Source organism: Rhinopithecus bieti, unplaced genomic scaffold (assembly GCF_001698545.2).
Source record: "Rhinopithecus bieti isolate Rb0 unplaced genomic scaffold, ASM169854v2 scaffold_3041, whole genome shotgun sequence".
NCBI classification, from domain to species: domain Eukaryota; kingdom Metazoa; phylum Chordata; class Mammalia; order Primates; family Cercopithecidae; genus Rhinopithecus; species Rhinopithecus bieti.
Genome location: NW_016804262.1, coordinates 750,690 through 775,256, shown reverse-complemented (window position 1 = coordinate 775,256; position 24,567 = coordinate 750,690). Strand labels below are relative to the sequence as shown.

At 37.6% G+C, this 24,567-nt stretch overlaps 1 protein-coding gene across 7 annotated transcripts in view; it reads left to right on the top strand.

Moving 5' to 3' along the window:
- Positions 1-24,567, top strand: part of ARMC3 (armadillo repeat containing 3) — a 121,378-nt gene that overhangs the window by 37,008 nt on the left and 59,803 nt on the right. For all 7 annotated transcript variants that reach the window (XM_017867445.1, XM_017867444.1, XM_017867443.1 and 4 more), the window contains 5 exons: positions 102-227; positions 3,356-3,424; positions 3,685-3,860; positions 6,242-6,436; positions 12,610-12,793. In XM_017867445.1, the coding sequence (XP_017722934.1) occupies positions 102-227; positions 3,356-3,424; positions 3,685-3,860; positions 6,242-6,436; positions 12,610-12,793 (750 nt within the window). The remainder of the gene's footprint in view (positions 1-101; positions 228-3,355; positions 3,425-3,684; positions 3,861-6,241; positions 6,437-12,609; positions 12,794-24,567) is intronic.

The following is a 24,567-nucleotide window of genomic DNA, read 5'->3' as shown; positions in this document are numbered from 1 at the left end:
AAAAAAAAAAAAAAAAAGAAAAGAAATTGGAATGGCACAAGGCAGAATGCTGATGAGATCGATAATATCCATGTATGGTTTTGTTTTACGTGTGATGTCAGGTGAGGAAAATAAAACAACCCTCCTTGAACTTGGAGCTGTGGAACCTTTAACTAAGCTACTCACCCACGAAGATAAAATTGTAAGAAGAAATGCTACTATGATATTTGGAATCCTGGCTTCTAATAGTAAGTATCAACTTTAAAAAATAATCAAATAATCCCATGTAATGCATTATCATTCTTTTAAATTTAACATTAAGGAATTTGTTTCAATTTTATTTAAACTGACTTTAATGTTCACAAAAACGTTTTATCAGTATAATGCAGCAAATGTGTGATTTCATATTTTAAGGGATAATTTTAAAATAGGGAAAATATGTGCAAGCACATCCATGCAAAAACTCCTCTCAGAGTTGGCGATGTAGTCCTACAAGCTGAGATAGCAATCATTTTCTCTTAAAGTTTTTTTCTTTAGTGTAATGTAATTTGCCTGCCTACATGTATGTTACATTTCATATCTATTTCTTAGTGAACAAAGCCTAAAGAGTTTTAATAAACTGATTTTTTGAAACTGCAAACTATATTTTACAAAAGATAAATTTAAATGTGCATTTACCAAGGTAGGCAGATCACTTGAGGTCAGGAGTTCGAGACCAGCCTGACCAACATGGTGAAACCCTGTCTCTACTAAAAATACAAAAATTAGCCAGGCATAGTGGCGGGTGCCTGTAATCCCAGCTACTCGGGAGGCTGAGGCAGGAGAATCACTTGAACTCAGGAGGTGGAGGTTGCAGTGAGCTGAGATCGTGCCACTGTACTCCAGCCTGGGCGACAGAGTGAGACTGTCTCAAAAGAATAAATTTTAAAAAGTGCATTTACTTCTTAGACCTATTACTTGCTTGGAATCATATATGTCATATTATTATTCTATTAATATATAATATATACTATGTAATATTAATCATGTATATATGATTAACATTAATATGTGATTAATATCAAGAATACAATATCAATTATATTATGTATCATTAGTATAATATATTAATATGTAATTATACATTATATATTAAATAACATATTAGTATCATATAATATGACGGTATAATAATATTAGTTAAAAGACACTATTAGGTCCATTAGAATATCAGTTTGACCACCATGCCAATAAAGGCAGTCTCTGACTTATGAACAGGATATGTTTTCCTTGTCATTTTCTAATGGTAGTTTTTGAGTCAGCCACCAAAAACCCTGTAACTCATAATAAATTTTAAATGACACTCTTAGTGGAGACTGAATTCTAACATTAAACTTAGGTAGCTATGACTAAACACATGCCTATCATGGTACATGGCTAAAATCATTATACTTTCCCATCTTATGATAATCTCAGCAAAACACAAGCACGAATTCTTTCCTGGTTTTCCTGCCTACCCGCCACTCACCATTTTCCCTGGACCCCATGTGATGACAGTGAGGCCTCCTTATTCCATGTCCAGCAGGGATTTGTGGTATGAGTGTGTTCGGGGACAGTTATGAGTGGAAGTTGGGGAGAGACGTGGAAGGGCGGTTTTGTGTGGCGTCTGTGCCATTACAGCCTCAGCTACAGAGACTGCTTTTGCGGGCAGCTGCGGTGCTGGAAGCAGATGGGGCCCTCTGCGAGGAGTCAGTGGAAGGCAGTGACTTTGGGAGCTCTGATGGTAGTTGTGCTCTAAGGCAGGGGCCTGGGAGTGTTTCCGGAGATAGCAACAGGATGAGGGCAGTCATGCGGAGTGCATGTCCCACCAACTTAGACTATGATAATAATACTAGTTAACACTTACATGCACTGACAAGGGGCCAGGCACTGTGCTAAGTGCTACTGATATATTAAACCATTTCATCCTATCTAGCAGCCCTGTGAGGTAGGTACTATTATTATTTCCTTTACATCTGAGGTAACAGAGGCATAGAGAAGTTAAATAAGGCAGTACTCAATTGAATTATGGGCCTTCCTAAGTTTATCACAGGGATTATCTGTGTAGCAATTCTATGTTAGTATCATATTGAATGTTTAACCAAAACAAAAAAGGAAAATTATAACCAAAAAAGGGAAGTTTTTAAAATTTCTTATGTTTTATGCTATTTACAAACCATGGAATTTGAGAAACAAAAATATTTTGTGGCCAGGCATGGTGGCTCACTCCTGTAATCCCAGCACTTTGGGAGGCTGAGGTGGGAGGATTGCTTGAGTCCAGGAGATTGAGGCTGCAGTGAGCCATGATCACACCACTGCACCCCAGCCTGGGTGACAGAGTGAAACCCTGTCTCAAAACAAACACACAAACCTTTGTAATACCTCTTATGCAACTCTTTATTTTAAAAGTAGGATAGATACCTCAAAGCATTCGTTTATTTGCCCAAAGTCATGCAGGTGGTTAGTAGTGGCACTGAGGTTAGAGCCCTGTACACAGGCATACCTGTCTAGCTTTAATTAGGCTGACAAAAATAGTATAAAATGTACTTTACAACAGTCAATATACTTATTTTAAGCATTTTGGCATTTCTAACAATCAAATTGAACGTAAGCAATCAAAATGTATTAATTGAAATAGGCTGGATAATTCTTATTTGCATTCTGTACAAGATTTATTAAAATCAGAATTTAAAAATACCCTCCCAGCAAAACACACACACACAAAGATTACTATTACATAATAAATAAGTGTAGGACACAGTAACTCAACTCTTCTGATATGTGTTCTAGGCACATTTTGCACTTTTATGGTTATTGTTTCTAGTGTCTTAGAAGGAAGTACAGCTCAGGATCCAGGAATTTAGCAGGCTAGAGAATGTGCTGGGTTGGCCCCACCTAGGCAAGAAACCTGCCCCACCACTTGCTATGTGGTTTTGAGCCTCAATTTCCTCCTCTGTAAAATGAGATAATAATGTTACCTGTCTCATAAGGGAGTGTTCAGTAGATACTGCCATTATCATTATTATTTTGAGACAGGGTCTCACTCCATTGCCCAGGCTAGATTTCAGTGGCATGATCTCAGCTCACTGCAACCTTTGCCTCCCAGGTTCAAGTGATTCTCCTGCCTCAGCCTCCCAAGTAGCTGGGATTACAGGTACAAACCACCATACCTGGCTAATTTTTGTATTTTTAATAAGGTAGGGGTTTCACCATGTTGGCCAGGCTGGTCTTGAACTCCTGACCTCAAGTGATTCACCTGCCTCAGCCTTCCAAAATGCTGGGATTACAGTCATGAACCACCTCACCCGGCCTATTATTATTATCAATAAACATCAATATTCTGTTTCTTCCTTTGTAGATGGTGTTAAAAAATTGTTAAGGGAGTTAGATGTCATGAATTCTGTCATTGCCCAGCTCGCTCCAGAAGGTAACTTTGCATTCTATATCTGATTTAAAAAATGGAACTGGTTTTTTACAGTTGATTAAACTATATATTGAAAATCATTCATGAACTATTGTGAAGTGTTATTAAAATCTCTCAAGCCAGAACTCAATTTTGAGTTTATAAAAAAGGTGAGCTATAAGCAAGATACAATTTGTGGAGCTTTGGTTTCCAAAGCATATTTTAAAGTAGTGACTGAATAATAAGCAGTTGGCATACTTGTGTTATTTATTTTTGATACACAGAAGAAGTAGTTATCCATGAGTTTGCTAGTCTTTGTCTAGCAAACATGTCTGCAGAGTACACCAGTAAAGTGCAAATATTTGAACATGGGGGATTAGAGCCACTCATCAGACTACTGAGTAGCCCAGACCCGGATGTAAAGAAGAATTCTATGGAATGCATTTACAACTTGGTGCAGGTAAGATTAATTTCTAAAAAGTGTTCTGACAAAAGCTGATTTTAGAATTTATTTTCCCATTAAAATAGAAAAAAAGCTTTTAAAACTCACCAGTTTTGCATCATCGGATCTTCTTTTACTGGTATTTATCATTCAGAGAAAAAATAATGGAAGCTTAATGTAGATATCTTTCAATTTTCACATAAGTCATTGTTTTCTATGAAAAAGTATTTTGGAAATGTATTTCTATTTTTAAAGAATAGAATGGCATGCAAATAAAATGTACTTCTTTTGAAACAAGAAATCTAATATGCGGAACCTGGGCAGTTACTATTGATTGAACCCTGGTGGTCTAAGCACATCGGATGTAATATATACCCTATTCAATGTACTGAGATTTTGGTTTAGGCTTATTTGTTGCTAAAAATCTAATGATCTGAGTATGCAGAACAGAATTCATTGTCCACAATAGCAAGACACCACCTCACTCTGCTGTTTTCCTTTGTCATGGAAAGAAACTGCCAACCTTCCCCTCCCCTACAGTCCTGTCCTTTGAACCCCCACCCTGGGAACACACATACATACACACACACACACACACACACACACACACACACACACACACACACGCACACACCCTCACGCCCACAGCAGGTCAGCTTCCTGCTGCTTTGAACAGCTTTCTCTGCTGCTTAGATTCCTTAACAATTATCATGCACATTTGATGAACTTTAGATCACCTGAAATTGGAAAGACCCAAATTTTAAATGGCCATCAATAGAGTAAGAAATGAGGAGATACCAAAACGAGAGTGAAGAAGAGGATTAATGGAGAGGCAACGTATCCAGGCAGAGAGAGACAAACAGGCTCCTGTCAAAAGGCAGCAAAAGCAAAATTCCTGGCCCAGCATGCAGTTGCCACTCCCCCTCCCTCCCTAAAAAAGACATCCTAAAGAGGAAGCTCAGTCCCTCTTTTCCCTTCTCCCGTTACTTTGGCTTTACCTCATTTGATTAAATATTCCTGTAAGCATATTTGTGTTTTAAATCCAAAGACTCCTTACAGCAATATTTCCCTATTGTTTTAATCAAGAAGAAATCAAAATAATTACCCCCACAGTTCTTAACAGCAGTACTGGCTTAAAAATGTGTATTAGTTTCCTCGGGCTGCTGTAACAAAGTACTACAAACTAGGTGGCTTAAAACTACAGAGAGTCACAGTTCTGGAGGCCAGAAGTTCAAAATCAAGGTGTCAGTAGGACCACATCCCCACTGAGACTACATAAGATCCTTCCTCTCCTCTTCCCATCTGCATGTAGTGGCCATCCATTGGTAGCATCCCTTGGCTTGTGGTTGCATTCCAGCAAGCTCTCCCTCTGTCATCTCTCTCCCCTAAGGACACTAATTGTACAAGGACACCACTAAAGGCCCACCTTACTCCAGGACAACCTCATCTTAACCAATTACATCTGCAATGACCCTGTTTTCAATAAGATCACATTATGAGGTACTGGGGTTAGGACTTCAACATTTATTTTGGGGGGATACAATTCAATCCATGACAAAAAGCAACCTACAGTTGTGTCTAAAGGAAGCTGAATATTAGTGATCAACTGAAGGATGGACAGGGGAAAGCTAAGCTACAATTGGAACATTTTCTGCCTTATAAATATATATAGTAAAATAGTAAAATATAAAAAAAGTATAAATATAAAATATACTATTTTATATTTACCATGTTTTGATTAAAGGTGTCTTGTCTTAAAAGAGTTTGGGAGCGTTTCATGGCTTCTTGGCTTGTTTTCTTAAGCTCCCCCAACCACCCACTTCTTCACTCACACAGAATCACAGACATATAAGCACAACAATTGTCTGGATTACAATGACCTCTTGATTGTGTAAATGTCTTAAATAAAGGTCATGTATCTGAATAAACCTGCTTTAAATTTGCATGCAGAGGGCCTGTCAACAGTACTGCATGCTAATAGGTATTTCATAAACAATCCATTTGAATGAGATAATAAGGAATCAATGCCATATCATTGTATTAATTACTATTTGAAGCAGTGTATCCAAGTGTGAAAAGAATTTCATTATGCATAGATTTTATTATAATGCTGTTTAGAGTAATCAGAATTTGCTGTATAATAAACAATAGATACTACAAAAGACATAGACCATGTATATTTTGTTGTAGACAATGTCTACATATTACAGTTAAAATAAATTTTGGTGTTGTCAATTGAAAGATTTCTTATTTTTGTGAGTTATTTTGGAAGGGAATCTGGAGTAAAAGATGGGAAAATTATAACTTATGTTCTTGTGTTAGAAAACAGAATTTCTCCATTCTTGAGAATGTATTTTGCTTAAAAAAATATTGTTTTGATTATCTGTATTTTGTGGCAGGATTTTCAGTGTCGAACTACACTTCAAGAACTAAATGCAATACCTCCTATCTTAGATCTCTTGAAGTCAGAATATCCAGTGATTCAGTTGTTGGCTCTCAAAACCTTAGGTGTTATTACAAATGATAAGGAGTCTCGAACAATGCTAAGAGACAGTCAAGGATTGGACCATCTTATTAAGATCCTAGAAACTAAGGTATTTAGTTTCATTCATTTGACTTTCTACGAGGAAATGTATCCCTCCCGAATGTTTAAAATGAACTTTTATTATATTTAATGTGTATTAAGTGTAATGGATTAATTTGCTTATTGCTACATTAAGTTTATTGGCCTGTTTAAATCAGGCTAATTGTAGGGGCCATTATAAACTAATTTTAAAAGTCTTCTGGTTTATCAGACTTAAGATTTTTAAATTCTTGTCTATGATCTTCCTCTTGATTTCCTAAAACCCCTAGGGTGAGTCTTTTAACCTTCATTATGGTTTTCTCTGGGATAAAGCAGAAGCATAATTTACCTTCTATATACATTTTAATAATATTGGAGCTAAATGTCCATAGTTGCTAATAAGCTCCTTAAGAATCAAACTTTAAGAATATCTGTGCCTTCTAGGATCTCTTGGTTACAAAAACTCATCTAGCAGTTTATTGAAAACCATTTAATTGACTTGAGTGGTTCAGATCGCTTCTGAATGTGTCCGGTGTCATTAGCCACTAACTCCTTAGTGAAACAGTAATAAACAGATTTCAGATCCAGTATCCCTACTTCAATATTTAGTAAATTAAATTAATTCTAATAACAGAAATCTACTTGAAGTACCTCTTAGAGATTCCAGAGATAGGAACATATTGAAGGAGTACAATGGAGTAATAACTTTGTATTATGTTTCAAACTATCCAATTGTTAAATTTTTTCTAAAAAACCAGAACTCAGTTTGATTATACAGCACGGGGAAAATGAAGTACAATATAAAAGAGCAGAGATGGCACAAGCATGTTCCCAGTTATGTGGACCTACCTGCCTTTGATTCGTGGATCCCATATGTGATCCCCTGTAATTACATTTGTGATGCAAAATCCTAGTAACACTGTATAGCAAACATTTTATCCTATTTAAAAGAGGAACTAAAACCAGAAATGTTACTTAATTTGCCTTATGTCACACAGGTAGAAAGTGACTAACCACAGGATTTATCTGATATGTCACAGTATTCTCACCTATCTGATATTTTACCTGTCTTTTTTTAATTAGGAAAGGGGATGGAAGCACCTACTAGGTGGCAGGCATTGTGATTTTATTAAATTTGTAATTCTTTGAGGAATGTGATGATATTTTTATCTATGAAATGAAAGTATTGATAATTGTATCATTACGTATATAATCATATATGCCTATTATAGCATTAATCCTATTATACAAATAAGAAAAATGCCTCTCAAAGAGGTTGAATAACTTGCCTATGGTTAGAGCTAGGAAATATGTGAGAAGGATTTTTTAAGAACTGATATGTATATATTCTAATGGGAAAAATTCAAAGAATACAAAATATAGAGAGTGAAAATAAAATGCTTGTCCCCATCCTCACCTAAGAGTAGGTACAAGGCACAGGTGTCTGCTCCCATCATTTTTATTCAGCATTGTCCTGGAGGTTGGAACCAGGGCAATAAGGCCAAATAAATAACACAAAAGACTAACAAACTGGGGCCAGGCACAGTGGCTCACACTATAATCCCAGCACTTTGGGAGGCTGAGGTGGGCGGATCATGAGGTCAGGAGATCGAGACCATCTTGGCCAACATGGTGAAACCCCATCTCTACTAAAAACACAAAAATTAGCTGGGCATGGTGGCAAGTGCCTGTAATCCCAGTTACTCGAGAGGTTGAGGCAAAAGAATCGTTTGTACCAGGGAGTTGAAGGTTGCAATGAGCCGAGATCGCACCACTGCACTCCAGCCTGGCAATAGAGCAAGACTCCATCTCACAAAAACAAACAAACAAACAAACAAACAAAAAGACTAACAAACTGGAAAGGAAGAAGTAAAACTGTATTTATTCACAGATTGCATCTATATTTGTTCAGATTGCATGACCACATATACAGAAGATCCTAAGAAGACTACGGAAACTTACTAGAACTAATAAATAGATCTATCAAGGTCACAGGATGAAAGTTCAATACATAAAAATGTATATTTCTATATGTGAGCAATGAACAAAACAGCAAAAGAAAAGTACAATTGGACTTAAAATACATTCCTAAAATATGAACTACTTGGAGATAAATTTATCAAAATTTTTGCAAAATCCATACACTAAAAAATATAAAACACTTTTTAAAAGGAACTAAAGAGATAATATACGTATATGGAGTGAACACATATTAATATGTCAGTTTCTACTTAATTACCTTTTGCTTAGTTTTCAAGTATCATATAATGATTGATTTGGTTATATTTAAGCTTGCCATTTGTTTATTTGTCTGATCTGTTGCTTTATTCCACAGTTCATCTCTTCCTGCCTTTTGTAGTGTTAATTATTTTTTGAGATGGAGTCTTGCTCTGTCACCTAGGCTGCAGTGCAGTGGCACGATCTTGGCTCACTGCAACTTCCACCTCCTGGGTTCAAGTGATTTTCCTACTCAGCCTCCCAAGTAGCTGGGATTACAGGCATGTGCCACCACACCCAGCTAATTTTTGTATTTTGGGTAGAAAGGGGGGTTTCACCATGTTGGCCAGGCTGGTCTCAAACTCCTAACCTCAGGTGATCCTCCTGCCTTGGCTTCCCAAAGTGCTGGGACTACAGGCATGAGCCACTGCACCCAGCCCCTGTAGTGTTAATTTTTTTAGTGTTAACGTTGTAATTCTTCTCTTGGCTTTTTTGCTATATTTCTTTGTTCTGTTTTTAGTGGTTGCTGTGGTGATTACAATATGCAACTTAACTTTAACTTATAATAGTCTAGACTTAATATTGAACTACTTCAAGTAAAATACTAGAACCTTTTAACAATATCTCTACTTACTTTTCCTGTTGTTAATATTGTTACATATTTTATATCTATGTCCATTATAAACCCAACCACACAATGTAATAATTGTTTTGAAGAGTCCCATATCATGTGTCCTCAAGATATTAAGGATTATACATTCATATGTGTTTGTCTAGTACTTATGCATATATTCATCTGTCCATCAATATTGAATATTTTATATTTACTCACATATTTATGATTTCTGATGCTTTTCATTTTTTCCTGTAGATCCACATTGTCATCAGGGTCATTTCCTTCTGGAGAACCTTATTTAGCATTTCTTATAGTGTGAATATAATGGCATAAATTCTGTCTTTTAAATTTATCTGGAAGTAGCTTCCTTTTGCCTTTAATTTTGAAAAGATACTTTTGCTTGATTCAAAATTCTTGGCTGCTAGTTTTTTCTTTTTAGCGTTTTAAAATTTCTTCTGAATGCCAATATTTCCAATGAAAATTCAACCATTAAGCTTAACTATCTTCCTGTACATGATGTGTCACTTTTCTTTGGCTGCTTTTAACACTTTGCTCTTTATCTTTGGCTTTCTGCATTTCTCTTCTGCATAGAAGTGATATAATTGTATATCCTGCTTGGGGTGCTTGACCTTCTTAGATCTGTAAATTAGTGTTTTCTGCCAATCATGGAATTTTTCAGTCATTATTTATGCAAATATTTTTCCTATTCCTTCTTTCCCTCTGGAGCCCAATTACACATAAGTTGTCTCGCTTGATATTTTACAAGACTCTAAAGCTCTGCTCATTTTTCTTCAATTTTCTGGATTAAATAACGTCTTTTGATCTCTATTCAATTTATCTGATTCTTTTGGCATCTCTTATCTGCTGTTTAGTCCATCTGGTGATTTTTTCTTTCTAGTTTTTGTACTTTTCAAGTCTTAAATTTCCATGTTTGAAGTGTCATTTCTCTATTGAGCTTTCCTCTGTGAACATATTTATCATAGCTGCTTTAAAGTCTTTAATTACTTAATCCACCAACATCTGGCCCTATCAGAGTAGATTTCTATTGACTGCCTTTTTCTCTGACTTTGAGTCACTTTCCTGTTTCCTTTTTGCATGGTTAAGAATGAGCATTGTAGATAATACTTTCCAGTGATTCCAGATTCTGTTGTGCCCGTCTGAGGATTGTGGCAATTTTGCTCTAGTAGGTGGTGAACTACACACTTTGTCTCACTAGTGGTGCAGCTGGTATCTCTGCTCAGTTCTTATAGTTTCTGGTTGCTGCTGTTTTTAGCCTGATTCCATGGAGGTTTCCCCAGAGCTTCTACAGTTTGGCGGTCACCTGTGGCACCTCTATCAGTCTCAGGCTCTGACCTCTAACACCTCAGACCAGTAAGGTTTCAGCACTCCGCCAGACGAGCTGCACATGGATTGAGGAATGCACCGTATTTAAAAGCAGTGAATTAATAATCTCACCTAGCACAGCTCCCTCTTCAAGGATAAGATATAATGCTTTTTAGTCCTTGCCTGTTTATTTTCACCAGGGTCCCTGGGATCTCCTCCATGCGTGTATAGTTTAGTGGTCAGTCAGAGGTCTGGGAATAGTTTATACTCAGATTTTGGGTTATACCATAGAGTTCTCTAGAAAAACAGAACATGATGCATGTATATTGTACGTGTGCCTGTGTATATGGCTGTATTAGTCCGTTTTTACGCTGCTATAAAGAACCACCTGAGACTGGGTTATTTATAAAGAAAAGAGGTTTAATTGACTCACAGATCCTAGTGGCTAAGGCGGCCTCAGGAAACTTATAATCATAGCAGGAGGGGAACTCATCTTACATGGCAGCAGATGAGCATGTGAAGGAGGAACTGTCAAAGACTTATAAAACCATCAGATCTCACGAGAACTCACTGTCACGAGAACAGCATGGGGGAGCTGCCCCCATGATCCAATCACCTCCCATCAGGTCCCTCCCTTGACACATGGGGATTATGTTATTTAATTTGCCTGGAGATCACAATTTGCGATGCTATTTGGGTGAGGACACAGAACCAAACCATATCAGTGGGTGTGTGTTGAGGGGGTGGGTGGGTAGTTGCTTTAAGGAATCAGCTCATGTGATTTTGGAGGCTTGGCAAGTCCAAAATCCACAGGTTAGACCAGTAGGCTGAAGACCCAGAGAAGTGCTGTAATTTGAGTCCAGGGGTGCTCTACGGGCAGGATTCCCTCTGTGGCCAGGTAGATCAGTCTTTTCCTATTAAGGCCTTCAACTGACTAGATGAGGTCCACCCACATCATGGAGGGTAATCTGCTTTACTCAACGTCTGTTTTAAACATTAATTTCATATAAAAAGTACTTTCACAAACATAATATTTGGCCAAATATTTGGGTACTGTGGCCCAGATAAAAATTCATCGCAAGTTTTCTCCTTGTCAGTTTGGTACCCATATGCATCTTAAATCATAATCTTCAAATAAAGACAATGATGAGATCATACTTTTACCTAACATAATACAACTATCCTATATACAACCAAATATTTCCCAATGCTTACCCCAGAAGAAGATGCAAAATTCTTAGGTAATGTTTACCCTTCCTGGGCCCACAAATCCTGGCTATGGGAGAAATGGCACCATATGGTAGACACTGATTCAGAGCATATACAGCATTCTGGAGAACCCTGCCCAAGCCCTGAAAGGTATTGCCAACTAGCTGGTGCTGTAACTGAGTCTTCAAAAGGCCAGTCTATCAAGCCAGCTGCTTCAGGATGGTGGGCAACATGGTCAAACCAGTGAATTCCATGAACATTGGCCACAATGTATTTGCTGTGAAAGTGAGTTCCTTCCCTTCATGATGGTGGATTATCCTTTCGAACATTTCTCACTTTTGGGATTTCCCCTTTACATTTCTAGCTATTTAGGTAAAACTGCAGTTTTCTATAGCTGTGGGGATTCAGTAGATTTCCTCAGGCAAGACGGCCACACACTCGCAATACTTCTCTTACAGTCACAAATTATTTTAAAGTATATATTTTCATCAGCTTCTGTCTTGCTTTTAAAAAAATATTCTCTCCGGATTTCAAAATAGTTTTTTGTGGAAGACTGGATGAGCAACTTCATTGACTACGATTTCTGGAAGTTTCCTCCCTAGCATTACTTTTTATCCATAACACATTTTGGAGTAAGGGAAAGGAGAAGAGACAGGGCACACGGCCAAGAAGAGTGATGTTACTTTGATAAGCAGAACTCCTGTTCCCTGGGGCCTCTGTCACAACAAAATTCATTACATTGTGTTCTGACTGACTTTATTTCCTCTTGTAGTCAAATTTGGGAAATGTACCTTTCTTTTAGTACAACTTTCTAAAGTTGTATTTGCTTTTATTATTAGGAATTGAATGACCTTCATATAGAAGCACTTGCAGTGATAGCCAATTGCCTTGAAGACATGGATACTATGGTGCAGATTCAGCAGACAGGGGGTCTTAAAAAGCTCCTGTCATTTGCAGAAAACTCTACAATTCCTGATATTCAGAAGAATGCGGCAAAAGCCATTACTAAAGCAGCTTATGATCGTATGTCTCATTTTATTTTATTTTATTTTATTTATTTTGACACAGGGTCTCGCTCTATTGCTCAGGCTGGAGAGCAATGGCATGATCACAGCTCACTGCAGCCTCAAGCTCCCCAGGTTGCAAGTGATTCTGCCACCTCAGCCTTCCTAGTAGCTGGAACTACAGGCGTGCACCACCATGCCTGGCTAATTGTATTTTTTGTAGAGACATGGTTTCACTATGTTGCCCAGGCTAGTCTAGAACTCCTGGGTTCAAGCAATCTGCCTACTTTGAGTTACAGGCATGAGCCACCGCACCCTGCCATATCTTATTTTATATAAACAAAGCATATATAATTCCTCTTGTCTCAATTTTGATTAGTACTAACAAACCCTAGAGTATTTGTCTGCTTTTAAAAAACCATTTGAGAATAGTGCTATATTTACTACTTAAGTCCAAACTCATTTCACTTCCAATGAGTTAGAGATTTGTCAGGGATATGAAGAACTCAATATGATTTCATTATCCTATTTTTCAAAAAACAATTCATTTCTATATTAAGTTTTAAGCCTTTATTTTGCTTGAATTTGGAATTACACAGAATGTATGTATTGTTTGTGAACCTGAAAGCATTGAAGAAATCCCCATTCACAATGATATCTATAAAGTAATTTCCAAGTTTCAGCTGGAGTCTAGTAGCACCATGTTACATAGCTGTGAAAAACAATATGCTCATACTATATACATAATACAATTTGCATTTCAGTGACAAGTTGACATAAATCTGTAAAATATGAGAGATTAATTACATCACAAGTACAGAAGATGAAATTATAGTTTTAATTTATGTGTATTTGGAGTCTTTTATCTAATAAAAGATGTGATTTTATTTTTCCCCTTCTGCACCACTACTTTTATAAATGACGACAGCATTGACTATTTTAAGTGATTTATAGCTAAACATATATACTCACATCTATATATCTATGTGTATACTATGGGAAACACTTCCTTTTCAGCACACACTGGATTTCTTCAAGGCAAAGCTTTAATGCAGTAAGCAAGATTTCACTGTCCAGTATGTAGTGTGCATAGAGGGGCCTCATGAGTTACAATATAAATGCCTATTTGAGAGACTGGTTATGAAATCAAGGTTTTTTTAATATTGGCAAAAGTTGGTTTATACAGTATTCTATCAGATGGAACTTAGACATTATCATAGCTGGTCAGTTCTCTTTTCCTGCTATCCCAGTCCTTAGCTAATTGAGACCCAAAGAGAAGTAAAATGGGGAGACATAGACAATGTTACACCTAAAATGTTTGCATATCACAGCGTCTCTTTGGAGAGTATTTATATGTATCAAATGTGGCTGGGTCATTCTAATTCTGTTCTCACTCATTTTGAGGTGGTAGTTTGATGATGCCTACCCATCATGTGCCATAGTACTGGAAAGTATGCTGGACAGAGTTCCTGGTACTAGAGTTCTAGTACTAGTTCCACTACTGGCATTGTAACAACCTACTTAAGTGATTTTGGGTGAACTACAACTTCTGCAGAACAATGTATATATTCATTTACTCATGATTTCTTATCGAGCCCTCACCCAGAACAGGAAAGTAAACAGGCAATCACAATGCAGTGTTCAAAGTGATTAATGATGGAAACACAGGATCACCCAGCAAGGCTCCCGGCACAGATCTGGATCAGAAAAATATTCCTGAAATCAGTGATTAACAAGCTAGGACCTAGAGTAAATAAGATAAATTGTCTGGTCAAAGAAGGTTCAGACAGGATGGAGGCGGAGAAGTGGTTCTGAGAAAGACCACTGTGTATAAAAGCCAGAGGAGGGACAACATGGTAAGTTCCAGAACCGAAAGCTTTCAGAATGGCTAATGACCAGAATGCCACAGAACACTGAACACTCAGGCTATGCATGTACTGAGGAGCCCAGTGCTCATGGACATTATTAGCCCAGTTAAGGATTTTGGACTTTATTTTAATGGCAACAAAGAGCCATTGAAGTTACTCAGAGAAGGGAGGGAACATCACACATTTTCACTTAAGAGAACTCGTGTTGCAGAGTGGAGAACAGATTGGAAATGTTTAGCACCAGACACAGAAGACCAAAAGGGGGTTGCTGTAGTCACCTGGGTGAGATGTGAAGGTGCCCTGAAACAGAGATGTGGTGTTCGGGATTGGCTCGAGGCACTTTGCAAGGAGAACCACCAGCACATGTGTGAGTATTTTTGAACGACTACGTTACTTGAAAAAGGAAGAAGGCTACACTAAGGATGAGGCCAGGTTTCTGGCTTAGACAGCTGCAAGTAAAAGGATGCCACTCACAGGAATGGAGAACCCAAGAAGTGGAGCGGTTTTGCTTGAAGAAAAGGAATCAATCCTATTCTTGTTTTTAAAATTGTGGTGAAATACAAATATGAAATTTACCATCTTCATCATTTTTAAGTGTAGAGTTCAGTGGCATTAAATGTATTCACATTGTTGTGGTGCTGTCCATCCATAGAAATCGTTTCATTTAGCAAAACTAAAAGTACACCAATTAAACAATAATTCCTACTCCTTCTTCATGCAAACTCCTGGCAATCACTATTCTTTGTCCCTATGAATCTGATGACTCTAGATCCCTCATATATGTGGAATCATATAGCATTTGTCCTTTTGCAAATGCATTGCACTTAGCATGATGTCCTCAAGGTTCATTCATGTTGTAGCATGTGTCACAATTTCCTCCCTTAAAGCCGAAGAATATTCCATTGTCTGTAAAGACCACATTTTGTTTATCCTTTCAACCCTGGATGGACAGTTGGTTGCATCTGCCTTTTGGTTAACATGAATAATGTTGTTAAGAATGTGGGTGTACAGATACCTCTTTGAGTCCCTGATTTCAATTCTTTTGGATATGTACCTAGAATTGGAGTTACTGAATCATATGGTAATTATATTTTTAGTTTTTTTTTTTTTTTTTTGGAGACAGTCTCACTCTATCACCCAGGCTGGAGTGCAATGGTGTGATCTCGGCTCACTGCAACCTCCACCTCCTGGCTTCAAGCAATTCTCCTGCCTCAGTCTCCTAAGTAGCTGGGACTACAGGTGCGCACCACCACACCTAGCTAATTTTTGTATTTGCAGTAGAGACATGGTTTCACCATGTTAGCCAAGCTGGTCTCGAACTCCTGACCTCAGACAATCCACCTGCCTCAGCCTCCCAAAGTGCTGGGATTACAGGTGTGAGCCACCACACCCATTTTCTATTTTTAATTTTTTTGAGAAACTGCCATATCTTTTTCTGTAGCAGCTGTACCATTTAATATTCCCATAACCAATGCACAAGAGTTCCAATTTCTCCACATCCTGGCCAACACTTGTTATTTTCTGTTTGTTGATAGTAGCCATCCTAATGGGTGTGAGGTGCTGTCTCATTGTGCTTTTTATGTGCATGTCCCTAATGATGAGCAACTTCAAGCATCTTTTTTGTGTGCTTATTGGCCACTTGCATATTTCCTTTGGAGATATCCAAGTCCTTCTCCCATTTTTTGATCGGGTTGTTTTCTTGATGCTGAGTTACACAAGTTCTTCATATATTCTGGATATTAACCCCTTATCAGATATTATTTGAAAATAGTTTCTCCCATTCTATGGGTTGCCTTTTCACTCTGTTGATTGTGTGCTTTGATGCACAAAAGTTTTAAATTGTGATGCAATCCAATGTATCTATTTTGTTGCCTATGCTGTTTGCTGTTGGTGTCGTACCCAATAACTCATTACCAAATATCATAAAGCTTTTGCCCTGTGTTTTCTTCTAGGAGTTTTGTAGTTGTAGCTCTTACATTTAGGTCTTGATACGTTGAGTTTATTTTTATCTAGGGTATAAAATTATGGTCCCAGTTCATTCTTTTTCATGTAGATATAAATTTTTCCTAGCATCATTTGTTGAAATTGGTTCTTTATTTGTAATACAAAGGAATTCAAGCAGATGGTCTTTAAATCCTTTCTGGCACTTAATGTTTTCTGATTCTACTTCCTTATGTTAGCTCTAAAATAACTAAATTCCAGTTTGAAGTTGTGTCTCCTCAGTCTTTATGTTAGAATCTAATGACTAACTGTATTTACTTCATGTATGTCATCTGTGATCGCATTATGTTCCCTTCAAACATCACTTTTTCAGACCGAAGAATTCAGATCTTGTTTAGTCTTTCTCCACACATGTCCTCAGGCCATTCTGGGATCATTCTCTTACCTCTTCTGGACTTCCTCTTGTTTATTATACCCTCCTTGAAATGTGTTGATAAGTATTATGAAAGCTATAAATATGCACCATCATTTTATATTACTATAGATAGGTTAATTTATCATTTTTTCCATTTCAGTCTTATGCAGCTAGTATTTTAGTCTCTTAACTACATTAGCATATTGGGCCAATGCTTTGAAGGAAGGACCTGCAGGGAGCCCCCAGATCATCTTTCTCAGTCAGGACCCAGAGCTCAAAGTTCCTCATTTTAGTTTGTAGCATTTTGGGGCTGGGCGTGGTGGCTCACACCTGTAATCCTAGCACTTTGGGGGGTTGAGGTGAGAAGATCACTTGACACCAGGAGTTCAAGACCAGCCTAGGCAACAGAGCAAGACCCCCCCATCTCTACACAAAATGTTTAAATAATGAGCCATGCATGGTGTTGTGCACCTGTAGTCCCAGCTACTTGGGAAGCTGAGGAAGGAAGATCACTTGAGCCCAGGGGTTTGAGGCTGCAGTGAGATGTGATCATGCTACTGCACTCCAGCCTGGGTAACTGAGCAAGACCCTTAATAATAGTAATAATAATGATAATACATCCTAACATTTTTCATTTATAGTTAAAAATGCAAACTTTGCTTTGGACTAGTATTGCATTTTCTTTAAGGCCTGGTATAGGATCAATTTGTACAAGTGTTCTATTAAATCTTGGAAAGGCACACTCTGCTTACTATTTAAATAAACATTTATCATATGCATGCTATATGCAAAGTGTTGTTCCAGAAGATCAGGATAAACAATGGATGGAATGAATAAATATTTTCTGAATAAACAAAAAGATATATTTCCTGTAGAAAGCGGAGTTTGATTATCTTTTGGTTCAATTTTATAAATTATATTGTACAGTTTTATCCTTATTCTTTTTTTAGCTATATGATCTATCACAGATGAAGAGTAGTATGTTAGAAGTTTCCCACTATATTATTCTTGTTTTCTAATTTTTTTTTTTTTGAGACGGAGTCTCGCTCTGTCGCCCAGGCTGGAGTGCAGTGTGGTGATCTTGGCTCACTGCAAGCTCTGCCTCCCAGGTTCTTGCCATTCTGCTGCCTCAGCCTCCCTAGTAGCTGGGACTACAGGCACCCGCCACCACGCCCGGCTAATTTTTTGTATTTTTAGTAGATACGGGGTTTCACCATGTTAGCCAGGACAGTCTCGATCTCCTGACCTCATGATCTGCCCGCCTCGGCCTCCCAAAGTGCTGGGATTACAGGCGTGAGCCATCGTGATGGGTCTTTGTCTTGTAATTTTATATTAAATAACTTTGTTTTATGTTTTATATCCACTACTGATTTTTTAATCTCACTTTTATTGCTCTTTAGCTTTTGATCCTAATTTGATATTAAGATTACCATGTATTATCAAACATGGTCTTGGCAGAAAAAAAATTCTGGACACTCCTGATGGTTTTAAAGGAGACAAATGAAGGAACTACTTTCACAAGTATAATTAGGGTTAAGGGAATAAGCAAGAGATGATGAGGTCCCCAGAGATTAGCAATATTGGGAAACCTTCACTATCACTAGGTCCAAAAGGCAAGGCAAAGAAATAGATTTTTATAGCTACTATATTCGCCCTTATTTCTGACATCATGTTTTATGTTTTATGCTTTCTGCTTATTTTTCTGTGTTGTTCATTTCTTTGTATAGATTTTAAAAACTTTTATAAATAGTTATTTTAAAGATAAAGTTACTATAGTTATTTTAGATATTTAGCAATTTTGCTTCCACAATTCTTTCCCTTTCTGATGTTTCTAAGATCAATAAGAGGTTATAGACTCCCCTCTCTAATAAGCTTTTTTTTTTTTTTTGAGACTGAATCTCACTCTGTCGCCCAGGCTGGAGTGCAGTGGAGTGATCTCTGGAGTCACTGCAACCTCCACCTCCTGGGTTCAAGTGATTCTCTTGCCCCAGCCTCCCAAGTAGCTTGGACTACAGGTGCGTGCCATCATGCTCATCTAATTTTTGTATTTTTAGTAGAGACAGTGTTTCACCATGTTGCACAGGCTGGTCTTGAACCCCTGACCTCAAGTGATCCACCCGGCCTCCCAAAGTGCTGGGATTACAGGCATGAGCCACCACACCTGGCCAAAGCCTCTCTTTTTTAAGACTCACTTTGTCATTACATTCAATTTTAACCACATTTGTCATTTAGAGTTATATACATATTGAATCTGTTTCAGTGTGTGCTGTCAATTTCTCATAATAAAGCTTACCTGTCCTTATGATTTTATTTGATTGATTTCTCAAATTAACCAGAGTAGATTTTTCAGTTAAAATTTTTTTATACACAGTTAATTTTTTTAAAGGTATATCCAATAGTGATATGCTTTGAGACCTTACCTTACCTGTGAATAGGTTTGTTGCCTTCAAACATACATGACAATTTAACTGGGTTTGGAATTGCTGCATCATAATATTTCTGCTTAAATATCTATAGAAGTGATGCCAGGCACGGCGGCTCACACCTGTAATCCCGGCACTTTTGGAGACCGAGGCAGGTGGATCACCTGAGGTCAGGAGTTCGAGACCAGCCTGGCCAACATGACGAAACCCATCTCTACTAAAAATACAAAAAAATTAGCCAGGCATAGTGGTGCATGCCCGTAATCCCAGCTACTTGGGAGGCTGAGGCAGGAGAATCACTTGAACCCTGGAGGCAGAGGTTGCAGTGAGCCGAGGTCACACCGTCACACTCCAGCCTGGGCAATAATAGCGTAACTCCATCTCAAAAAAACAAAAGCAAAAAACATATCAATGAAGCTTGCTTTTGTAGTGTTCAAGCCTGATTTCCATTATTTTACATATACGATTTTTTTTCTATGTTAAGGTAGAATTTTTTATCCCGAGTTTGAAATTTTTGCCAAAATATGTCTAAGTCCCCCTCTCCACTCTACTACACAGGCAAGACTTTTGATCTCCAGAGTCATGGTTTTTTCCCTTAATTCAGGAAGCTAGTTTTTTCCATTATACTTTAGATTCTTGTTTTTGTTTCACTTAATCTTTTTTCCCCATGAATACTTATTTTTAGACCATCTCTGTTCTCCTTTCTATGCAGTGTTTCATAATTTTGGTTTTTAAGGCTCATCATGGAATGCAGAGGACTCTGTCTTGGCCTGGTTTTAATGAATAGATGAAGCCTACAGGGTGCCCTTTGCCTGTTTTCCCATCAATTGAGAGGGCAATGGACTCCTTTAGCCCAATTTTGGATGACGAAGAGACTTTCCCATAATGCAGTATTGCAACGCCAGAGTTCTATCTTCTCCTGATCCCACTGATTCATATAAGAAGAAGGTGATAGAAGTTCACAGCTTTCTAAGGGGCCCTTCATTGTCTGTGGCCTGGGTGACTTGTGGAAATTTGTTTCTTCCTCTCTTCCCCTTGCCCCAGGGTCCTCTTTTTCTCCTTTTCTTATCAACCTCTTTGACATATCAGTCCATTTTAAATAGCCCCATCTCCTCAGCTCATCTCCATCATTTCACCTGCTGCACCTGACTTCTGTTTCCACCATTGTGCCAAAATAGTCCTTGTAGAATTTGACATTGACCTCTCAACTTCTAAATCCTGCAGAGGCATTTTCAGTCCTTTTTAACTTGACCTCTGGGTGGGAATCCACACTGTTGATTGCCCCCTCTTCCTGTAAACTCCTTGGTTTCCAAACCGCCCCCCTCTGTTCTCCAAATTACCAGACCAACCTTCACCTTTACCACTTTCCTCAGCTTATTTCAATACTAAACTTGCCTTCTGTTTTCCATCTTGTTCTCTTGAAAATCTCCCTGAGCACTCTCACTTATGACTAATGTTTCAGCTGCCTCCTTATTTGCTTATGAATCCCAAATCTGTTTCTAATTCTGACCTGTCTTCTGAATTCCTGCTTGTACTTCTGACAGCTTCCAAGCACATCCAACTATACTGCCCACATTCCACTTTGGGGAGTGTTAAGTTTGAGAATCTGAACAAAGAGTAACCTTCCGAAAATGTAGAAATACACTACATTCTGCATATAATTGCAGGGAGTTCATGGACTGCCTGAAGCCCACCTGTCTTCTGAATCCATGGACCCCAGGTTAATAACGCTTGAGCTAGAATAAGCAGGATCAAATCCAGACAGCCCCACCTGGCATTAGAGATTCTTCTATTTTACACAAGCACATGGCCTTTTGTTATCAATTTGTTCTTCCTCAGATACTCTCCCTTGTGCTCTGGGTTGTATAACTTTGTTAGACCATAATTTTGTACTCATTTGCTCTGGTTTGGGCCTTTTGTCTGGATTCTGGTTTGGGAAATGCTGTTTTGACCTATTGGTATCCATATTCTTCAAATGGCTAGATTTAGAGGAAATCTCAAATTTTCTAATTCTGTTAATTTTCAAGGTGTCAATAAAATAACTTGTTTCTCTTTATGTCCTTAAGAAATTAAAAAAACTGCTTCCTCTTGCTTTAACCTAGTATAGCCCACTCTGCTCTACATCTGCTACCAGTTTTCTCACACCAGACCTTCACCTGTTCCCACCACGGTAGATTAAAGCAACAACCTGTGGGTGAACTAAAGTAACCTGACCCTCATTGGAATACCACGCAAACACAGCACAAAAGTTAACTTCCATTGCTGAGCAGAACCTCCATTTCCCAGATCTACCTTAACATCATTCAACCAACTGCCCATCTGTAATACAGTCGGGCTCCTTCACTGTGGTCTTGCAGGTTTCCTCTATTACTATGAAAACTTCCATTTTATAATTCCTCCATCCCTTCTGACATAGCCTCCTTCTTAAATTGTTTTCATCCCTGGCAACTCTACAAAAACTGAAAAGGTATGCCAGGTGGGTCTTCAAATTCAGTGAATGCAGAAGTGGTTTAATTTTCTTATAGCCTAGGAGATATCTGGTCTGAAAGCTTGATTCTTGGAACCTCTAGAAAGATAGATGATTCCACGAAGATTCAAACTTTCTCTCTGTTCACATATCCCAACAAATTATTACAAGTGAACGCTCTTATGATTGGAAGTGCAGGGTTTTGAGAAAATCTGTCCATTCCAGAAGCAGAATTTCCCCCAAGGGCTCTGATCTGCCTTAGCCATGACATTTTTGGGCAGTACTGCCCACTTCTGACCAGAACACAATATTAGGGCAGAACTAGTATCTTTGAGGCCAGTGCTGGAAGATGGGTTAAATCTTTTTCACCGCCTAATTATTTTTCTTTTGGTTGATTTATTTACCTCTTAACTCTTATTATCTAGCCAGATCTACCATATCCACCTCTTCCTCCTGCCTGGATTCTAGATTCTGCTGCCTTTTCAGGTGCTACCTGTATTTCTTGTTGTATTAGTCTGTTCTTACACTGCTATGAAGAAATAGGTGAGACTGGGTAATTTATAAAGGAAAAAGGTTTAATTGACTCACAGTTCTGTGGGGCTGGGGAGGCCTCAGGAAACTTACAATCATGGCAGTAAGCACCTCTTCGCAGGGCGGCAGGAGAGAAACTGAATGCCCAGCAAAGTGGCGGGGAAGCCCCTTATAAAACCATCAGATCTCGTGAGAACTAACTCACCATTAAGAGAACAGGATGGGGGAAACTGCCCCCCGTGATTCAATTATCTCCACCTGGTCCCTCCCACAATATGTGGGGATTATAAGAACTGCAATTGAAGATGAAATTTGTTTGGGGACACAGCCAAACCTTATCATTTGTCTACTTTGTATATCAACTCTTGCCTGCCTTGACCTCTATCTGCTAGACCCAGCCAGCTTAACCAGACATGTCTTATTTTATATTAGTTACAGTGGCAAACTCTTAAAAACTTAACAATGAATAAGAAAGCTATCTCCTAATATTCTTGTATTGAAAGCATATAATCATGAAGAAGTTTAAAAAATTTCCCACAGTTAGAAAACTCCATTTATATGTAGATTTTGACAAAATTGCACCTTATTCTGTTATTAAAACAATGTAACTATCAAGAGCAATTTATAAACTTATTTTTACTTTCCATCATCATAAGAATATTTTTTTAGACAAGGTCATGCATTGTCATTGTATGTCAGAAACACAATTGAAATATCCAAACCCATAAACACACTTTATTTAAGTTTTGTTTGTTGAGTAAAGTTTTAACATGCATCTCAATTGTGGAAAGCCCAAATCAATATGCCTTTGACCTGGTACCAGTAGGAGGAAGGTGTTAATTACCGTGTTGCCAGGAGGTTTATGGACTGGCATTAACATCTCAGCAGGAGCAAAAGTGGCACAATAGCAACTTCTAAGAATGGATGAAGGAAAGTATCACTACATAGAGATTTGTTTCCAGTAAGAAAACGTTATGCGTTTTATTTTAGGGATACTGAACAAACATTATTTTTAAAGAACATTATGCTATTAGTAGCATAAATATCTTGCCATCTTTATGATCTGTGCAATTAAAACACAAGTACTTCTTGGTGTAGCAATTCAAGGAAAGTATTTGGTTAATATGTTAATTCATCTTTTAAATCTATTATAGCCACGCTGCAGTCAGCATTTTTAAGGTTTAGTGAACACAGCTGCATTTTGAGAACACTCCCAGCAAGGCTGAGAAACTAATTGCACTCAGTATCTATTTAAATTACTTTTTAAAATCTTTTCAATAATTGTAAATATACTGTTTTCTGAATGCAACAACTACATACTCCAAAGTTCGTTTTTTCAAATTAATCATTTTGGCCAATTTTCCTGATAGAATCCATGCTGAGAGGGTTTTGTTTAGAAAATTTGGTTTAGAGCCATTGGGGAAATCTTAATGAGAAATCTAAGCATTTTAGGTCAGAGACTCTGGAAAAGTTTTGGATATTACTTATTTAGAGAAAATTGGTAAGAACTGTGTATATTTAAAACATTTTCGGAGCCACATACTTTAGAGTTAAGTATTAACTGAAACTTTTTTATGAAAAATAGTTATGGCCTGCCTGAATTCTAATGGTAAATGAAAGGAAGGAACCAAAAGATTAAAATGATAGGACTACAGGATATGGTGCATGATTGGTTTAAAGTGAATGAGCAGGAGCGTTAATAAGTTAGCCTGTTGCAGTTATTGCCAGATTGCTTAATATATATCTGTGTATTAGGTGAACAAAGGCCAAAAGTATTTGCAAATATGCTGCCATCTAAATGTGATACTGCTTCTGTGAAAAAGGATTGTTTTTTTTGAGTCATCACTGAAGGAAGGAATAAATCATAACTTTACAATGGAAACCTAGCTGATGTTAATTTCTGAAAATATTTCTGGAAAAAAACAAGTTAATTAACATACCTGTAAGTAATGAACCAGTTCCACATGTAAATATTGTAATCTAAATTATTATCAGAATTTTTTGCAAAGATTCTTATTCTAATAGAATATTCTCTTATATATCTTGAGTGCATATCACACATTCTTCCATTTTAATCACAAAAATAGAATTTATAAAGGTTAATTTTATAAACTTTACAAAGGGTATTCATAAATAATCAAGTCAATG